Source organism: Ovis aries, chromosome X, assembly GCF_016772045.2.
Source record: "Ovis aries strain OAR_USU_Benz2616 breed Rambouillet chromosome X, ARS-UI_Ramb_v3.0, whole genome shotgun sequence".
In the NCBI taxonomy this organism is placed as follows: domain Eukaryota; kingdom Metazoa; phylum Chordata; class Mammalia; order Artiodactyla; family Bovidae; genus Ovis; species Ovis aries.
The window spans coordinates 128,527,471-128,547,937 of NC_056080.1; the positions used below are offsets into that span (position 1 = coordinate 128,527,471).

Below are 20,467 nucleotides of genomic sequence, written 5' to 3' on the forward strand. Positions count from 1 at the left end.
GAGTACTGGAGTGGGTTGCCATTCTCTTCTCCAGGGGATCTTCCCAATCAAGGGATTGAACCTGGGTTCCCCACATGGCAGGCGGATTCTTTACCATCTGTGCCACCAGGGAAGCCCAAATATACAGGGTACTAGAATATAAATATACATAATTTAATCTTTGTTCTTCAAATAATACAGTCTTCTAATAATACTGTATGACTGAAAGCAGCATGCATATGACAATCCTATGCACACTGCATAAACATGGATCTCATCTGTGGCATCCCTCAGGAGTAGGAAGCTTTCTCTCAGTCAACTCTTTCATTAAAAAGCCTAGTCAACTTACAGAAATTTTATGAAAGAGATTAGAAATCCTATAGCAAGGTTAAATCCTTGTGATCTGCTGAATCAAGGTTAGGTGGTTTACTGAGGGTCAGAGTACTTGCACTGACGGTCAGTATTATGCTTAACTCTGGGTTGCTTTGGTTTGAAGAACATTTTAATATCTATCAATTCTGCCCTATAACCAACATACGTTTAAGATCTCCCCAGCACTGTAGATTATACAAATCTCACTCAAAAGAAATATTCTGACTTCTAAGTATGTTTTATGACATATGGAGAGTGATACACTAAAAAATGTATTGATGGCCTTCCCTGATGGTCTAGTGGTTAAGAATTCATCCACCTGCCAGTTCAGGGAACATGGGTTCTATCATTGGTCGGGGAAGATACCACATACGGTGGAGCAACTAACCTCATGCCTCACAACTACTGAGCACATGCACTGCAACTACTGAGACTGCACACCTAGAGCCTGTGCTCCACAACAACAGAAGTCACCACAACGAAAAGTCTGCACTGCAATGAAGAGTAGCCCCTGCTCACTGCAACTAGAGAAAGCCCATAAGTAGCAACAAAGACCCAGTGGCAGCCAAAAATAATTTTTTAAAAAGTATTGACACTTCAAAACTGCCTATTTCCTACAGATCAGTTAGAACTGTATTCATGTTACTCAAGTCATCACACCATGTGTAATAACTTTCTTTAATGAACCACAAATAAAAGCCATGGGGAAATTTTAAGGCCTTTATTGTGGCCCTTTAGGTAAAAAGAAGCTTCACTAATAGGTAAGTACCATATTTCTGTGCATTTCCCAGGTGGCTCAGAGGTAAAGAATCTGCCTGCCAATGCAGGAGATGCAGGTTCAATTCCTCGATCAGGAAGCTCTCCTGGAGGAGGGAATGGTAATCCACTCCCATATTCTTGCCTGGAGAATCCCATGGACAGAGGAGCCTGGCAGGCCACAGTCCATAGGGTCACAGAGAGTCAGACATGACTGAGCAACTGAACACGCATGCACTGTTTCTGCATCAAGTTAATTTGGGAAGTAAGTTGTATGATCATCCTTTTTGTTTAAGAAATGAGGATATAATTTCTACCAACTCAACTTAGAGTTGAGGTTATAGACATCTCATGATATCAGCAAGTATAATATCTTCCATATTTAGTTTAAATGGTATTCAATTTGAAAGAGTCAAGAGAAAACACTCATCAGAAACACTAAAGGAAATTGAGAGGGAGATGCAAAAAACAAGCCACACAGTTTTAAAAATTAATTGTATGCTATATGTTCACACACATGAACTGTCCAGAAGTTCACATGCTTTTGTATTTTTTAAGTATATCTACTTAAAAAAGAGAGGGGGAGAAGAGAGAAAGAATCAGAAAAAGGCAACCTTTCAACATTAAAAAACCCATAAATCTCAGATTCTAATTTAGACCAACATTGTAATGGCATCATTAAAGAAGTAACAACTATCACTGTATTTTTTCTTAATTTTGAGTTGCTATGTTAAGAATCATCCTAATTCCTTTTCTACCACAATAGATACATGTTGAAGAATCTGAACCCCCTGAAGGACGCATTTGAACATATTCATGGATGAATATGTTGCACTACGTGTAAATTATCCCTTCATATTTCAAGGATATGATGCTTTGTTCAGGTTTTCAGGCTTATATTTTCTTAGAGATCAGCCTTTAAGTTTTGGGCTTGATTCTCCTCATCTGAATTATTAGAGATGAAACAAAGAACTTCATGGGGGAGGTTCTCATCTTCCTAGCAGTTGGGTTAAGCCGGAAAGGTGAGTTGAAGAAAGGAGTCAGATTAGCAGTAGCACTGATCAAAATTTGCTCAGAATCAACACTGCCAGAACACATGCTTCAGGTCTCACATATTAATGGATTTTTAAAAAGTCTGTAATCTTTCTTAAATAGATATTTTTCTAGTCTCTCAAAGCAGAGCTGCACATTTACCTCAATTCTAAATCAAAACAACTGGGGAGATTCTATTCCCATATAGGTCATTACAAAGTATTGAGTAGAGTTCCCTGTGTTATACAGTAGGTTCTTATTAGTTATCTATTTTATAGTAGTGTGTATATGTCAATCCCAATCTCCTAATTTATCCTTCACCCTCCCATATACCTCATTTTTTCCTACATCTGTGACTCTATTTGTAAATCAACTATACTCCAATAAAAATTAATTTTTAAAAACTGGGGAGTATAAATAAATTTAAATATTCAGTTTCTTAAGATCCTTATTTGTTTGAATTCTATGTTTTAAAATTCATACTCAAAAAAAAAGAAAAAAGAAAAAAAAATTCATACTCACCACATGCAATTGACAGGTAAACTTGAGAATCTGGTGTCTGATGTAGGATGCGAAATGGAGCTACTTTTGCAGTAGAGTCTAAGACTGAATCAAGAGTCCCAACCAAAAGTCCTGTTGTAATAGAGAGACCATTGAAACAAGGATCTTACAAGAGATAAAATCAATATTGCTTCACACGACTAACAACCAATGGATTTTTTTTTTTTTAATTTCTAACTCAAAGCTTCCTTACAGAGATTTTTCTTAAAGAAAAAAATACAATCGGGATGAAGAGACTACAGTGTTCCAATGTCAGTAGTACTTTAAAAAATTATCTTTCAATAAAATAAGTCAGATTCATTTGTCTAAACCTCATGATATATTTGCAGCACTTATTTACCTCCTTTACAAGGTTATGTTTAGAGCAGATAAGAATGTAGATTCTAGTAACAGAGATTTCCTAGGTTTGAATCCTAGTACTAACTTGTGTCAACTTGACCCAGTTGTACTTACCTTTTCTTCATCCTCATTTGTAAAATAAGGGGGGTAAAACTGGAGCCTACCACAAAAGGTTGTTGGAAAGATAAAATGAGTTATTATTACACATAAAACACTTAGCACAATGCTTAGCACATAGTAAAAGACTCAATGTTAGCTAATATTATAAGAAAAACAATGGATTTTAACAAGATAAAAATCTTGATTAATTAAAATGCTTAAAGGGGATTTTTTTTCTTTTTAACATTTAATTCCTCAATTTCAAATTCAAGGTTTTGATTATTTAGCTTCAATTTAGTTATTTGATATTTCCTACTCCTCCTACAGTAAGTTTCCTGTTTTCTTAATTTCTCCCATAAAGTCTTTGCATAGCAAGTCTGGGCTTCCCCGGTGGCTCAGTGGTAAAAAATCCACCTGCCAGTGCAGGAGACCCCAGTTTTATCCCTGGTGCCAGAAGATCCACGTGCCATAGAGCGTCTAAGCTCGTGAGACAACAATTAAGCCAGTGCTCTAGAGCCAGAGAGCCACAACTGCTGAGCCCATGTGCCCCAGAGTCTGTGCTCAGCAACAAAATAAGCCTGGGCACTGCAACCAGAAAGCAGCCTGGGCTCTCTGCAACTAGAAAAAAGGCCCACGCAAAGCAACAAAGATCCAATACAGCCCAAAATAAGTAAATCAATAAAAACTTAAAAAGTCTCTGCTAAGCAAGTCTTTTTTACCTAGAAATGTTAATGCAAGTCTTGTAGCCCAGTGTGGCTAATCCAAATTCTATGTTTTCTTCAAGACCCAATTCCCCTATGAAATCTTCATTGGCAACCCCAAGCAATTATGCCTTCCCTTGTCTCTGATTATACACAGCACTTAAAGTCTGTATGATACAACCCAGCATTCTGATTATTAGGTTAGTTATTACAACTACTTTCTAAGTACTTCATGTATATTAATTTTGTCTCCTTACCTAGATTATTAGTTCTCTGAGGACAAAAACCATGTCTTCTACCTCTAAGTTTCTATCCCTAACTTTCAGAAGCAAATCAGTGAGATGGCTGAGAAACATAAATCAATCTTTCTTTTCTGGAAGCTTTGACTGGTTGAGTGTTGGTTTTACTTTATGAGGCATTCCTCTTTGATTTAGCATACAGACTTGAGAAAAAAATAACTCAATTATAAAACAGGCCTTTGGCTATTTTCCTATCTTTACCCACTTAAGAGGAGTTAAGATTTCAAGCAAGATTTGAATGAGAATATAGGTACATTGGCAGATGTGAGGTAGGGAGTTATTATAAGCATAGAGGGAAGTAAATTAGAAGAGTAGAAGATAAAACAAAGAAATAAAGAGAAACTTGGCTCAGGTGAAAGGAAAGGGTGGGAGAGAGATGTAGGAATTGGTAAAAAGTAAAAACAGGGGTCACAAATGCAGCATATTAATTAGCAGCCTTAGAAAGAAGATTTTGGCAATCATAACATGTGCAGATTATAGAAAAAAGCAATTATCTGATATGAAAAAGTTATACTATCAATTGAAGACTAAGAAAAAAAAATATGAACACCCAAACAAATATTATGAAAGAGACGGTATGGGGGAAGAGAGAATAGGAATGAAGACGCGAGATATAGGAAGTGATTCTATGTCAACTAATGAGGGAATTACTGAAGGGTTGGAGATAAAAGGAAAAATAAGTCTATCACTCTCAGTATGAAAAAGTGACTGTGAGAAATTGGAGATCTGGCTAAGAGATTAGGATAAAGTAAGAAAAGTGGGAGCTGGTGAGAAAGAAAAGTGGGAGATAGCCTCTTCAGAGCAACATAACTGAAATTATTCCGGAAATAGAAAAAAAAGGAGGATGTTTTCATTTTGAAGATGGGAAAGTAAAAATACTAAAAAGAGGCAGTGAAAGAAAACCAAAAGAGGAAGCTATCTTCAGGTTGAAAAAGTGGAGTCAAGTATATGAATGCCTGTTTATATAAATAAACATGCAATGACTTAACAAAATTGTCAAAACAAGGAGTTCAAATAAAAGCATTCATTAAAAACAGCACTATTTAAGCTTCTGGATTTGGCTCCCATGAATTTAATTTCTAAAAAAGCTTTCAAAAAAGTTTTTGCAAATTTGCAAGGAAAATATTTATTGCACATTCTGCCACATTTCAAAGAAAAGGAGCTCAAAGTCTATTTCCTTCTTCATATATACTAGAAAAAGCAGTATTAGAAGAATGGGGAAAAGAACAAAGAGGTAAAGAAAAGCTTGGCTCAGCTGAAAGTTAGCATGGGAGTGTGGATGTATGAGGAGGCAGAAAGGAAAGGAGAGACTACAGATCATTATTTCTGAGTAACATAAGAAAAATTAGTTTTTCGACAGAAAGTTTGAGACTGGGAACAAAGTAGTCAAAATCACTGGCATGAAAGGTCACTGTTTTTGCAACAGAAATGTTTGCAAGATTATAAGTGCTTTACACTATGCAGAAAGGAAACTGGTCAGTTTTGGTAAGTGCTTTAAATCTGGCAGCTAGTGCAAAACCATGCAACAAATAATTAGGAAGCTAGTGCAATAAATTTTAAGTCACTTGGGGAAGTCTTCCAGCTTATTAAGCTATAATCATCATCAAGTCCCTGCAAGTCATTCAGGAATTAATATGTACCAATGTCTGGGTTCTAGAAGTACAAGAAAATAAGCAGAGAACTTTGGGTTGCTTTTCCATATAAACAGAGGTTTATCATCTGACAGCCTGAACATCCAAGGTCATGAATCAGCCTACATATGGGAAGATCTATAGCAATAGAAACGGGCTTCCTTGATGGCTCAGAGGTAAAGAATCTGCCTGCAATGCAGGAGCCTCAGGAGACATGGGTTCAATTCCTGGGTGGGAAGATCCCCTGGAGGAGGGCATGGCAACCTACTCCAGTCTTCTTGCCTGGAGGATCCTATGGACAGAGGAGCCTAGTGAGCTACAGTCCATAGTGTCACAGACAGCTGGACATGACTGAAGTGACTTAGCACGCATGCACAGCAATAGTAAATTGGGAAAAGAATACTGCAGCTGCAGGACAGAACAAGAGAGTTAAAAATATCAAGAAAGTCAAATCATTTTTTGAATGTCTATAGCTGATTAAGGTAATGTTCTACACCCTGTTAAAGGTCTGTGCAGTTTATAGCACTCTGCCAGATAAATAGCAACAAACTTCTGAAAGAAACCATCACCATAGTTGATATGAAATATTTTTATTAAATGATACAGCAAGATAACAAAAAGCAAAGTTCTATGATTTTAAAAAACAGACAACTTGCGGGTAATGAACTGTTCATGAACCAATTATTTTTGGATGGATAGAGATAGAGCATGATTGATATCAGAGATGAAAAAATATCCTAGCATGTCATACATATAGTCCAACCACTGACACATTCATCTATTCTATAGTATCCCTGATTGGAAGCCTAGCTTTTCCCTTTTTAACTCCAGAGTTATCCCAAGGCAGCCTATTGCATTGGTGGGAATTTCTACTAATTAGAAACTTATTTCTGACATATTTTTACAATTGACCCATGAACAACGCAGAGGTTAGAGGTATCGACCCCCACGCAAGTCAAAACTGCATATAACTTCATAGTCAGCCCTCCATGTCTGCAGCTCCACATCCGCAGATTCAACAAACTGAAGACTGCATAATACTGTTGTATTTATTGGGGAAAAAGGCCACATAAAGTGGACCCATTCAGTTGAAACTCCATGTTGTTCAGGGGTGAACTGTAAATTTCTAGATGTTATATAATTAAAGCTGGCTTCATGAGCTTATGACCTATCCATAGGGCCTCATGCCAGAAGGGCCCCATGCTTGCTTTAATACTTTTTAACATAGAGCCCTGTACATTTTCCTTGTTCTTCCCCCTGTTATCATTTTGCACTGAGCCCAGACTGGTTATCTCTGGGCAGCAGGATGATAGGTGGTCATTATTTTCTTTTTCACACCTATACATATTTTCTGAAATGAACATTTTTTTAACCTTTAAGATAGAAAAATGAAAGTATTTCTTACACACTTTAAAAAAAATAGAAAATGATGGTCTTCCTTAGGGTAAATACTACTTTTGCAACTTTGGAGCCATACAAAATATATGCTCTATTCAATACGGTAGGCCTTCAAATATTATTAATATGATTATAGTTCTCTTGTCTCCCTGTGCTTATTCTTCTCATCTCCTGGCTTAAAATATACCTAGTTCTTTCATCTGTTTGTTGTAAGAGATTGTCTGAGTCTCTTATTATTTCTCTTAACATACCTATTCGTCAAAGTCTCATAAAATGTGTCTTTCAAATCTGAATATGAGATAAGATCTGAACAAACGGAGGTTTTTTATACTGTAGGCTACATGGTTCTATTAATGCTGTCAAAGATCATACTAGCTTTCTAGTCATGATGTCATATTATCATACTACCCTTGTGATAAATCAACCTACTTCGACCTTTTTCACAAACACAAGCACCAACCTAGGTATTCTCTGTCCTCTACAGTTGATTAAAAAAAAAAAAACAACATAAATACAGTTTACATTTACCTATGTTAAATTTCATCTCATTGATTTCAACTGAGCTTTTAACTTGTCCAGATATATCTGAATCTTGACTTTATTTTCCATGATAGTGATTCTCAACTATAACTGCAAGTTTGAATCATTTGGGGGAGGGTTTTTTTTTAAGATTTATTTATTTTAATGTATTTTATTTTTGGCTGTGCTGGGTGTTCATCACTCCACAGGCTTTTCTCTAGTGGCGGCAAGTGGGGGCTACTCTCTAGTTGTGGTTTGAGGGTTTCTAATTGTGGTGGCTTCTCTTGTTGCGGAGCATAAGCTCTAGTGTGCGTGGGCTCAGTAGTTGCAGCTCCCTAGCTCGAAGAGTTGGACACGACTGAGTGACTTCACTTTCACCTTTCACTTTCATGCATTGGAGAAGGAAATGGCAACCCACTCCAATGTTCTTGCCTGGAGAATCCCAGCGACGGGGGAGCCTGGTGGGCTGCCGTTTATGGGGTCGCACAGAGTCGGACACAACTGAAGGACTTAGCAGCAGCAGTAGCTCTAGAGCACAGGCTTAATAGTTGTGGCACAGGGGCTTAGTTGCTCTGGGGCATGTGAGATCTTCCCCGATCAGGGATTGAACCCATGTCTCCTGCACTGGCAGGCAGATTCTTTACCACTGAGGCACCAGATAAGCCCTGGAGGAGTTTTACAAACTACTCAAGCTCAACTTTTAAAACCACTAAAGCCTGAAGATTCTAATTTAATTCATCTGGGGTAGGGCCCAGGCATTCTATTTTTCCTTAACTGTGTTTTATAAAAACTTTCAAAAAGAGAATAATAAACTAAAACTTCTAGGTGCCCATGACATAACTTCAATAATTACCAACAGTTTGCCAATCTTCTATCATTATTCCCTCCTAGAGTATTTTAAAGTAAATCCCAAATATCATATCATTTTACCCATAAATACTCCAGTGTCATTTAGTTTGTTTAAAAAGGTTCTCAATTGAATCTAACATGCAGTCAGTACTGAGAAAACTGATCTATGGTATTAACTGTTACTTTCAATTTTCAGCCACCTGCAAATTTGATAAACATTTTTTTTCTTATATTAGGTTAATAATAATATGAACAAGTAGGCTGAGTGTTGGAGGAAGGGACGCTATAAAATAGCCAAAGCTTGGCACTCATTATCAATGTGCTAGTTTAGTACACTTTCATTTGACAAGTGGCTTTTTCTGCCTGTACACTAGATTGAGGACATTGTGTAAGGCAACACTGCTCCAGCTGCAGAAGTTATTAAAATGCACTTCCTAATACAAAGAACATTTAATTTCCATTCTAAGTAAAACACTCAATTATAAACTTTGGCCATAGAAATGACTGTTGAAACTTTATAATGGATTCTGTATCTTGTCTTCAGTTGCCAGGTTTACAAAGTCAAACAAGTACACCTTTACTGAATTTTTTATAATCTCGGGTTCATTAAATGTTGATGAACAAACTAACTGGTAAACTTAGTAGGAAATACATTCAAATAGGAGAAAGTAATGTTCTCAGTAAAGGCCATAGGTCTTCCTCTTTCTACTGCTTTTGCTGCCAGTTCTAAGTCCTTAAAACAAGATTGTGAACTCTTCTTTTACAGTAATCCAACAGACATAGTTGACATTTTGAAAGCTGTCAACTTTACACTAAAAGCTTTAGAAAAGTTAATAAAAATAATTATCTTGCCTTATTTTCCCTCTCCTTGCATTTTTTACAGACATTTACTTGAAAACTAGATATACATAAGCACTCATTTCCTTCCCTAACTGAAAATAAAGCTTTGTTTCATTAAAGGATTTAGAATTTTGTAAAGGTAAGTAACTGAGCATAAATGGCAGATTATAATGTCATAGGGAAAAAAAGAATATAAGAACTATCCATTAAAAACAGTTATACTTCTAAAGACTAAATCAGAGAAATATGAGAATTGTTACCATCTTTATTTACAGCACCTTAATACACTTCAAAACTTATGCATCAAGGCGCAAAAAGAATCACCCTCAGAAAATTAAAGAAAATAACAACATCTGAATTCCTAGGGGCAAAGCAAAAAGCAAGTGTGGCAGCAAATGGAAACTCATATATAGTACAGTATTTTAAAAACATTGTTTAGAAGATCTAAAGCTGGCTATGATTTTGGTCAGTTTAAAACAAGAGGGCAACTAATTTAAGGATAAAAATCAACAAATGTGATTACCTCTTGTTTTAAAAGTTCACTTTTTTATACTGGAGTGAAAGAAAAAACAAAACTATCTAGACTGAATCCAAAGGGCAGTGGAGACAAAAAACAACAAAGGTTTCATTCTCAAGTCCTTTTGATTTTCTATCTCCAGTTTTCCAGGTTTTCCTCTTCTATAGATGAGGACATTGCTCTTCAACAGACCCGTCTGGTTGCTAAGGGCAATATATCTTGAGTTTCCTATTTTCAGCCACAAATAAGTGAATCTGGAGTACTTTCTGTATCCCCAACAACTGCCATCTTTTGCTTCTGCACTAGCATATTATTCCTCTCTACCAAGCCACATCCCAGATCTTGTTAGTGCTGAGAGATGGCTGATTTAATTTTTTTTTAATTTATTTATTTATTTTTTAATTTTAAAATCTTTAATTCTTACATGCGTTCCCTGATTTAATTTTAAAAAACAATCCAAACTGGCTTTTGACAAGTTGCTCCACAGATGTCATGCTGGAATTCTGCTACCAAAATACCACCTATTGTTATTAATCACTGCTTTTAGGAAATCTTTGTATCATTTAACAGGAAATTAGATAAAGCATACTTTACACCAGATCTGGCCCTGGAAAATTGCTTTGGGAGTTTCAAATACTCGGCATGCATGACTATTCATAAGCCACTCACATCAGGCAGATATTATTACTGACTATCCCAATAATTATATATTTGCTTGCTTACTTATTATGTGTCTGTCCTACCAGATTATAAAGTCTGCGGGGGTATAAACTATTTTTGTTTTATTCACCACTGTATACCCAACATCCAAACCAGTAGCCAGCTACCATCCATTTCTCTGCTTCTTTTCACAGTGAAATTCCTAGACAGAATTATGTATATTCAGTCTGTTTTAAATTATCGGCTTGGCTCATGTACTCTAGTCCCTCTGGTTTCTACTCATAGGTCACCTTAAGGAAGCATTCCTAAACCACAATTATCTAAACTATCAATCCTCTCCCCTCTCTATTACTATACCTTACTTTATTTTTTTTATAGCGTTTACTGCTACCAGCCATTATTAATTTGCCTCCCTCAACTAAAATGTTAGCCCCATGAAAACGGGGATTTTGTTTTGCTCACTGCTGTTATCTGTAGCACCTAAAACAGGGCTTGATTTTTAGAAGTCACTTGATAATTATCTGTTGAGTGAATGCATCTTGTAATATCATATTTAGGATTCACTCTTATCTGTGGTGCTCATATAGCAGCAGCAAAAGAAGGAAAACTGGGCAGATTTTCTAACATAAAAGTAATATAAAATCCATGTCATAGCTGTACAGCAACATGGGAAACAGTATAGTCCCCTTTATTTTATTAATTTTTAGCTTATTTTACATCCATACTCCTTCCACAGCTGCCCACCAGAAGCATGGCCTTTCACCAGCTGAATGGTTATTTCTTCTTCAAGTATTATGTTTTGAAAAATATAACAAAGACAACTAGAGTTACACACACTCTTTGACACCACTCAGAAAGACAAGTGATGCTTGTATCTACATAAGGACTGTTTGAGGACTTCTGGGTTTGGGGCAATAACAGATCAAAAAGAAACGCTGTCCTGCTATTTTAGTCTAAGTCCTGTTAAATATCACTGTTTTGATTTTGCAGTGTTATCACTGCATATTGTATAGATCATGGCATCCAGTCACATCACTTCATGGCAAATAGAGGGGGGAAAAGTGGAAACAGTGGCAGATTTCATTTTCTTGGGGGCTCCAAAATCATTGGCTGCAGCCACAAAATTCAAAGATTCCTGCTCCATCAAAGAAAAGCTATGACAAACCTAGACAGCATATTAAAGAGCAGAGACATCACTTTGCCGACAAAGGTCCGTCTAGTCAAAGCTATTGCTCACCCAGTAGTCATGTATGGATGTGAGAGTAGGACTATAAAGAAGGCTGAGCACCAAAGGATTGATGCTTTCGAACTGTGGTGTTGGAGAAGACTCTTGAGAGTCCCTTGGACAACAAGGAAATCAAACCAGTTAATCCTAAAGGAAATTAGTCACGAATATTCATTGGAAGGACTGATGCTGAAGCTCCAATACTCTGGCCACCTGATATGAAAAGGTGACTCACTGGAAAAGACCATGATGCTGAGAAAGATTGAAGGCAGGAGGAGAAGGGAGTGACAAAGGGTGAGATGTTTGGATGGCATCATTGGCTCAATGGACCTGAGTTTGAGCAAACTCCAGGAGATGGTGCAGATGGGGTTGCAAAGAGTTGGATATGACTGAGTGACTGAACGAAAACTACTCCAAATCAATTTCTATAAGTTGTTGTTCAGTCATGAAGTCATGCCTGATTCTTTGTGACCCTATGGACTACAGCGTGCCAGGCTTCTCTGTCCTTCACCATCTCCCAGAGTTCGCTCAAACTCATATCCATTGAACCAATGATGCCATCCAACCATCTCATTCTCTGTCACCCCCTTCTCCTCCTGCACTCAATCTTTCTCAACATCACAGTCTTTTCCAGTGAATCAGCTCTTCATATCAGGTGGCCAAAGTATTGGAGCTTCAGCATCAGTCTTTCCAATGCATATTCAGGGTTGATTTCCTTTAGGATTAACTGGTTTGATCTCCTTGCTATCCAAGGGACTCCCAAGAGTCTTCTCCAGCACCACAGTTCAGCACTAAGGGCTTCCCTCATAGCTCAGTTGGTAAAGAATCTGCCTGTAATGCAGGAGACCCTGGTTTGATTCCTGGGTTGAGAAGATCCCCTGGAGTAGGGAAAGGCTACCCACTCCAGTATTCTGGCCTGGAGAATTCCATGGACTATACAGCCCATGGGGTTGCAAAGAGTCAGATACCACTGAGTGACTTTCACTTTCAAACCTTCTTTATGGTCCAACTCTCACATCCGTACATGACTACTAGAGAAACCATAGCTTTGACTATACAAACCTTTGTCGGATACAACATGGGAAAAGTAATTACGAGAAAAAAATGGTACAAATATAGATCTTTATTTGCTCTTCGGGTAAAAAAAATGGCACTAACAAAGACAGAAATATAGATCAATGGAACAACATAGAAAGCTCAGAGATAAATCCATATACCTATGGACACCTTATCTTTGATAAAGGAGGCAAAAATACAATGGAGAAAAGACAATCTCTTTAACAAGTGGTGCTGGGAAAACTGGTCAACCACATGCAAAAGAATGAAACTAGAACACTTTCTAACACTATACACAAAGATAAACTCAAAATGGATTAAAGTTCTAAATGTAAGACTAGAAACTATAAAACTCTTAGAGGAAAACACAGGCAGAACACTCTCTGACATAAATCACAGCAAGATTCTCTAGGACCCACCTCCCAAAAGAAACTAAAGACATATATATAGAAAACTATAAAACACTGGTAAAAGAAATCAAAGAGGACACTAATAGATGGAGAAATATACCATGTTCATGGATCAGAAGAATCAATATACTGAAAATGAGTATACTACCCAAAACAATCTATAGATTCAATGCAATCCCTATCAAGCTACCAATGGTATTTTTCACAGAGCTAGAACAAATAATTTCACAATTTGTATGGAAATACAAAAAACCTCGAACAGCCAAGGCAATCTTGAGAAAGAAGAATGGAACTGGAGGAATCAACCTGCCTGACTTCAGGCTCTACTACAAAGCCACAGTCATCAAGACAGTATGGTACTGGCACAAAGACAGAAATCAATGGATCAATGGAACAAAATAGAAAGCCCAGAGATAAATCCACACACCTATGGACACCTTATCTTTGACAAAGGAGGCAAGAATATACAAAGGAGAAAAGACAATCTCTTTAACAAGTGGTGCTGGGAAAACTGGTCAACCACTTGTAAAAGAATGAAACTAGAACACTTTCTAACACCATACACAAAAATAAACTCAAAATGGAATAAAGATCTAAACGTCAGACCAGAAACTAGAAAACTCCTAGAGGAGAACATAGGCAAAACACTGACATAAATCACAGCAGGATCCTCTATGATCCACCTCCCAGAATATTGGAAATAAAAGCAAAAACAAACAAATGGGATCTAATTAAAATTAAAAGCTTCTGCACAACAAAGGAAACTATAAGCAAGGTGAAAAGACAGCCTTCAGAATGGGAGAAAGTAATAGGAAATGAAGCAACTGACAGACAACTAACCTCAAAAATATACAAGCAACTTATGCAGCTCAATTCCAGAAAAGTAAATGACCGAATCAAAAAATGGGCCAAAGAACTAAATAGACATTTCTCCAAAGAAGACATACGGATGGCTAACAAACACATGAAAGATGCTAACATCACTCATTATCAGAGAAATGCAAATCAAAACCACAATGAGGTACCATTTCACACCAGTCAGAATGGCTGTGATCCAAAAGTCTACAAGCAATAAATGCTGGAGAGGGTGTGGAGGAAAGGGAACCCTCTTACACTGTTGGTGGGAATGCAAACTAGTACAGCCACTATGGAGAACAGTGTGGAGATTCCTTAAAAACTGGAAATAGAACTGCCTTATGACCCAGCAATCCCACTGCTGGGCATACACACCGAGGAAACCAGAATTGAAAGAGACACGTGTACCCCAATGTTCATCGCAGCACTGTTTATAATATCCAGGACATGGAAGCAACCTAGATGTCCATCAGCAGATGAATGGATAAGAAAGCAGTGGTACATATACACAATGGAGTATTACTTAGCCATTAAAAAGAATACATCTGAGTCAGTTCTAATGAGTTGGATGAAACTGGAGCCTATCATACAGAGTGAAGTAAGCCAGAAAGAAAAACACGAATACAGTATACTAACGCATATATATGGAATTTAGAAAGATGGTAACAATAACCCTGTATGTGAGACAGCAAAAGAGACACAGATGTATAGAACAGTCTTTTGGACTCTGTGGGAGAGGGAGAGGGTGGGATGACTTGGGAGAATGGCACTGAAACATGTATAATATCATATATGAAACGAATCTCCAGTCCAGGTTCGATGCATGATACAGGATGCTTGGGGCTGGTGCACTGGGATGACCGAGGGATGGTATGGGGAGAGATGAGGGAGGGGGGTTCAGGATGGGGAACACGTGTATACCTGTGGCGGATTCATGTTGATGTATGGGAAAACCAATACAATATTGTAAAGTAATTAACCTCCAATTAAAATAAATAAATTTATATAAAAAAACAAAAATAAACAAATGGGACCTTATTAAGCTCAAAAGCTTTTGCACAATGAAGGAAACTATAAGCAAGGTGAAAAGGCAGCCTTCAGAATGGGAGAAAATAATAGCAAACGAAGCAACTGACAAAGAATTAATGTTCAAAATATACAAGCAGTTCATGCAGCTCAATACCAGAAAATCGAAAAACCCAATCAAAAAGTGGGCCAAAGAACTAAACAGACATTTCTCCAAAGACATACAGATGGCTAATAAACACATGAAAAAAAAAAAAAACACATGAAAAGATGCTCAATATCACTCATTGTTAGAGAAATACAAATCAAAACCACAATGAGGTATCATCACACACTGGTCAGAATGGCTGCCATCAAAAAGTCTACAAACAGTAAATGCAGGAGAGGGTGTGGAGAAAAGGGAACCCTATTACACTGCTGGTGGGAATGCAAACTAGTACAGCCACTGTGCAGAACAGTGTGGAGATTCCTTAAAAACCTGGAAACAGAACTGCCATATGACCGAGCAATCCCACTGCTGGACATACACACCAAGGAAACCAGAATTGAAAGAGACACATGTACCCCAATGTTCACTGCAGCACTGTTTACAATAGCTAGGACCTGGACGCAACCTAGATGTCCATCGGCAGATGAATGGATAAGGAAGTTGTGGTACATATACACAATGGAGTATTACTCAGCTATAAAAAACAATGCATTTGAGTCAGTTCTAATGAGGTGGATGAAACTGGAGCCTATGATACAGAGTGAAGTAAGCCAGAAAGAGAAACACCAATACAGTATATTAATACATATATGTGGAATTTAGAAAGATGGTAACAATGATCCTATATGCAAGGCAGCAAAAGAGACACAAGTGTAAAGAACAGATTTTTGGACTATGTGGAAGAAGGGGAGTGTGGGATGATTTGAGAGAATAGCACTGAAACATGTACATTACCATATGTGAAATAGACGGAGAGTGTAAGTTTGATGCATGAATCAGGGCACTCAAAGCCAGTGCTCTGGACAGCCTAGAGGGATGGAGTAGGGAGAGAGGGGGATTCGGCGGGCACATGTGCACTCATGGGTGATTCATGTTGAAGTAAGGCAAAAAACACCACAATATTGTAAATAAATTATCCTCCAATTTAAATTAATTAATTAAAAAATGTCACTAAACAAATCATTCCTTTATCAACAGATAAATGAGTGTCAAATTTTTTATCAGTTGCTCACGTTTCAAAACGCAATTGACTCACCTAACAGTGCCATGAGATACTGAAGATAAGTTCTGTTCCCAGTTTACACGTGACAAAGCTTTTATAAAACAATCACAACTAAACAGACACATAAAAATATTAAAGAATCAGGAAAGATAAAGGAAATAGGGTTAATGGGGTACATGGAATCACCGGACTAGGTGGTGCATTCATGCCTTTATGGATTTTGGCTTGTAGTTGACTTACTTAAAAGAAAAATCTCATGAGGGTAACCCGTGGGGAGGGCAAATCACACTGTGCTCACTTCCCTTTCTAGGACATTTTGATACAGGTGAAATTAAGTAAAAATTACCTTCAAAGATTTCTTTGGATGATATGACAAGAACAAACAGGTCTGTAGGTTTTAAAAAATGAAGGTTGGTCAGTGTCATCATTTCTTAGTATTCTGTTTTCATTAGAACAAAATCTACTTGACATTAAATATTAATTTCCCACTTACATTATAAACCTCCAATATCTTAACCAAAAAAAAGAAAAGAAATCAACCTCTTTGCACACAATCCACATCATTATCACTTTAACTCTTGAGGATTGAGGATTCATGACCCTAAGGTGAACTGGAGTGGTGGTTCCCAGGCTATGCTTAAGGGAGGAAAGATCCTAGCAGCAAGCAGAGGAGGGAAAAGGGCAAGAGAGCAGTATATTAACAGGTATGTGAAGAAAGGCCTGAAGCTCACAGGTATGCACTCAATAATCCTTCCATTACTACCTAGAAAAAGTGATGACACTGACAATCCTTTATGTCTCAAAACCTCCTGCAAAGCTGTCCTTCATCATTCTACGAGATCTTTAAAGGCAACTGTTTGCTGGATTTCACATGGATACACGTTCCAGGAAGGGAAGACGAGAGGGGAGCATACAGTGTGATTTGCCTCCCTAGGGGTTGCCCCACGGGATTTTTCTCTTTAATAAGCCAAAATGATATTTATCAATTTACACTGTGGTGGGGCGGGGGCGGTGGACTGGGTGGGAGGGTTGATCTTTCCTTATGTAAAATGAAATGTCAAGGCCACTATTTAGCACCCAGGTCCCAATAATGAGATATCTGGAAGGCCAAAATTTTATCAGCTGGTTCCTTTGTGAGTATGGAATGCAGGAATATTTTGCTAAGGAAAACTTGAGAACATTTTCAGAGTTGGGTCCTTGAGTTGGGAATAGGGAAAAGGGAGAGAAAAACCTTGTATTTTTGAGGGATGGTCATGAAGAACTTTTTTAAAGGCTACCTAATTGATTTTTATGTGTGTGTTTATTTATGATAACTCACATAGTGACTTATTAAGTTTATATAAATATCATAAAATGGGAAGCTCATTTCAAATATTATCATGTTCTAGTGTTTACAGATGGTTTAATTTCAAAGTAGTGGTGCCAAGATGCAAAAAGGGATAAGGAAACATCCTCCATTTTCATGTTTTATTTCTTAGTCTAATTCTACATCACAAAAAAGTAAGGTCTACTGAAGGAGACTGTCAGTCAACACACAAGAACCTGCTCACACTATTCAGATATGGAAAATTCAAGAGTAAAATACTGGGTCTTCCCTGGTGGTCCAGTGACTAAGACTCTGAGCTCCCAATGCAGGGAGCCAGGGTTCAAACCCTGGTCAGGGAACTAGATCCCACATGCTGCCACTAAGACCCAGTGCAGCCAAATAAATAAAAATTTTTAAAAAAGAGTAAAATACTCTCAACAAACTATATAAATTAAAGCTTCCTAATTGGCAGACCTTCCTAGGTCCCATACTAGAGTACTTAATAGAATGTAACCCCATAATTTCACTCATGTAGTAGCTACCATCTGACAAGCAAATTGTTGATTTGTGCTTAATAAGCCAAATATGCATAAATTATTTTTAATTACATCAAGCCAAGTGGTAAGTGCCAGAGAAAAGTCATTACCCTTATCATCCAGGAGGAACAAGGAATACTGCAAGGTAACTGCAAAAATCTAGAAGGGTGAATTACTTCTCTAAATGAAAATCACTTTATCTGAAAAATAATCTTATGTATAAAAAATTTTTCACAAGATATTCTACCCTGCTGGGAACTAGGACAATTAAGTATGATACAATGGCAAGTAATCTTACCAAATGCTAAGATATCCACTAGAAGTGTTTCAGAAAATTTAGAAAAGGACTTCAGAATTCTAACTTCCAAGTTAGTCACCTGCTAAAACCATCCTAGGGTTCTCTATTGATCCAATTCCATTACTAGAATTTTTTTAAAAAGAGCCAACTAACTTCTCCAAATCCACAGCTAAATTCATTACATTGGTGGTGCTTATTGCCAATTATCACATGGCCAAGAAATGAAATCTTAAAAAAAAGTACAATATCAGCATCTCTAGGTGTTCATTTTCTTCATTAAAATAAAATGTATAAATGAAACTCTTAAAGGGGGAACATGTAGCATTGGATTTTAGCAAACAAAATGGACAAAGGCAAGCTTATACTGGCACAGAATCAATCTCCTATGAGAGTGAATCCAAATGTGTATTTGTGGTAAAGCACAGCAAAGCTGTTGGGTTCACAATTTTAAGAATACAGTAATTGAGCAGCCATGGAAATCAGCACACACTTTTGCTCTGGACCAAAAAGAACCAAATAAACCTTAAAAACAACTCCTTGCTCCATTCTGATCCATTTTAATTTACATGAAATATAATAGTGTTAGCTCTCATGTGGTAATTTCAACCATTCTACCACACCACAGATAAAGACAAATATGCTCAGATATGAACTGATCACAAAAATGGGGCTATATCTGTTCTCATCATACAGGTATGGCAGAAATCTTGGTTTATTTCTTCAGACAAACCCTCTCTTCTTTTACAGAGATGGGGCTAGAGTAAATGCGAATGGGTGGGAGACAGATAAGAAATTGGTGCAATTGATGCATGCTTTAAGAAAAAGCACGTCAAAGGAATTCCCTGGTGGTCCAGTGGTTATGACTCCCGGGCTCTAGATGCCAAGGGGCCTGGGTTCAATCCCTGGTCAAGAAACTAAAATCCCACAAGTCACGCGGCAACAAACAAACAAACAAACACTACAGTGTCAAATGAAAACCCAAATAAAACAAAGAGTGATTATATAAAGAAAATTTGCAACAAGTAAAAACATATTTACTACTACATAATAGTGATTTGATTCTCAAAAATCTGATTTACCTATTACTTTTCAGGAATACAGTAGTTGTAACAAAGTGACATAACAGGAGCAACAGAAAATTTCTGGTCAAATAAAATTATGGGGAAACAAAATTTTATGCTGTAACACTGGGCTGGAAAATATATTTTAAATATATTCTGATCTGTTTTCAATGGACTCAAATGGGCAAATTACATCACTGGGTAATTATGAACACTGATTCTCAAATTTTAATCTGGAAAATATATAAATCTATTAAATGGAAAGACTCCTCTGCAAAATAACACTTCTAATTTTTGAAAATTATAAAGTGGCAAAACATGAAGTTTAATCAGGCAATTTTTGTGGTGGTATTTTCAAGAGGGCTCTTTTAGCAGCTGAATAGGACGAATAGGTCCTGCAAGATATTTTTTTAAATGTCCCATAGGACCTCAATTCTCACCACACTAGCCAGATCTTGAAAAAAAAGGAAATAATAGCACATGTTCATCACCATCTCAACAATACACATTGATTTGGTGCCTATAATCTTTCATTTCATCCTCTCAACTCTGAGGTAGACACCATTTAACAGAAGAAAAAAAGCAATGCCTTCAGTTATTCGGTTCTAATTACAATTTGCCTGGTTTAGCAGTTACAGGTCATAATTATAATTTGCCTGGTTTGCTGATTATTTCCCTCAAACCCGACCCTCTGCCACTTATCTCGATTATGATCACTTCAAAGACAGGGATCTGAATATTAATTATCTTTGTATACTAGCATTCCATATGGCACACAGTAGGCTCTTAAGGTTGAATGAATGAAAGAATTTGTTGAACATCATTCAACAGGAGACTATGATGGGACTAACAAGCAGGTTTTGAGACACTTCCTTCTCATTCCATCTCGCTGCTGAATTAATCCTGGACCATCACTTCAAGGCCACAATAT

General features: G+C 37.2%; 1 protein-coding gene across 3 annotated transcripts in view; it reads right to left on the reverse strand.

Moving 5' to 3' along the window:
- The window catches only part of TBC1D8B (TBC1 domain family member 8B), a 76,128-nt gene that overhangs the window by 54,451 nt on the left and 1,210 nt on the right, over positions 1-20,467 (reverse strand). For all 3 annotated transcript variants that reach the window (XM_042242586.2, XM_012107605.5, XM_042242587.2), the window contains exon 2: positions 2,662-2,772. In XM_042242586.2, coding sequence (XP_042098520.1) covers positions 2,662-2,772 — 111 coding nt within the window. The remainder of the gene's footprint in view (positions 1-2,661; positions 2,773-20,467) is intronic.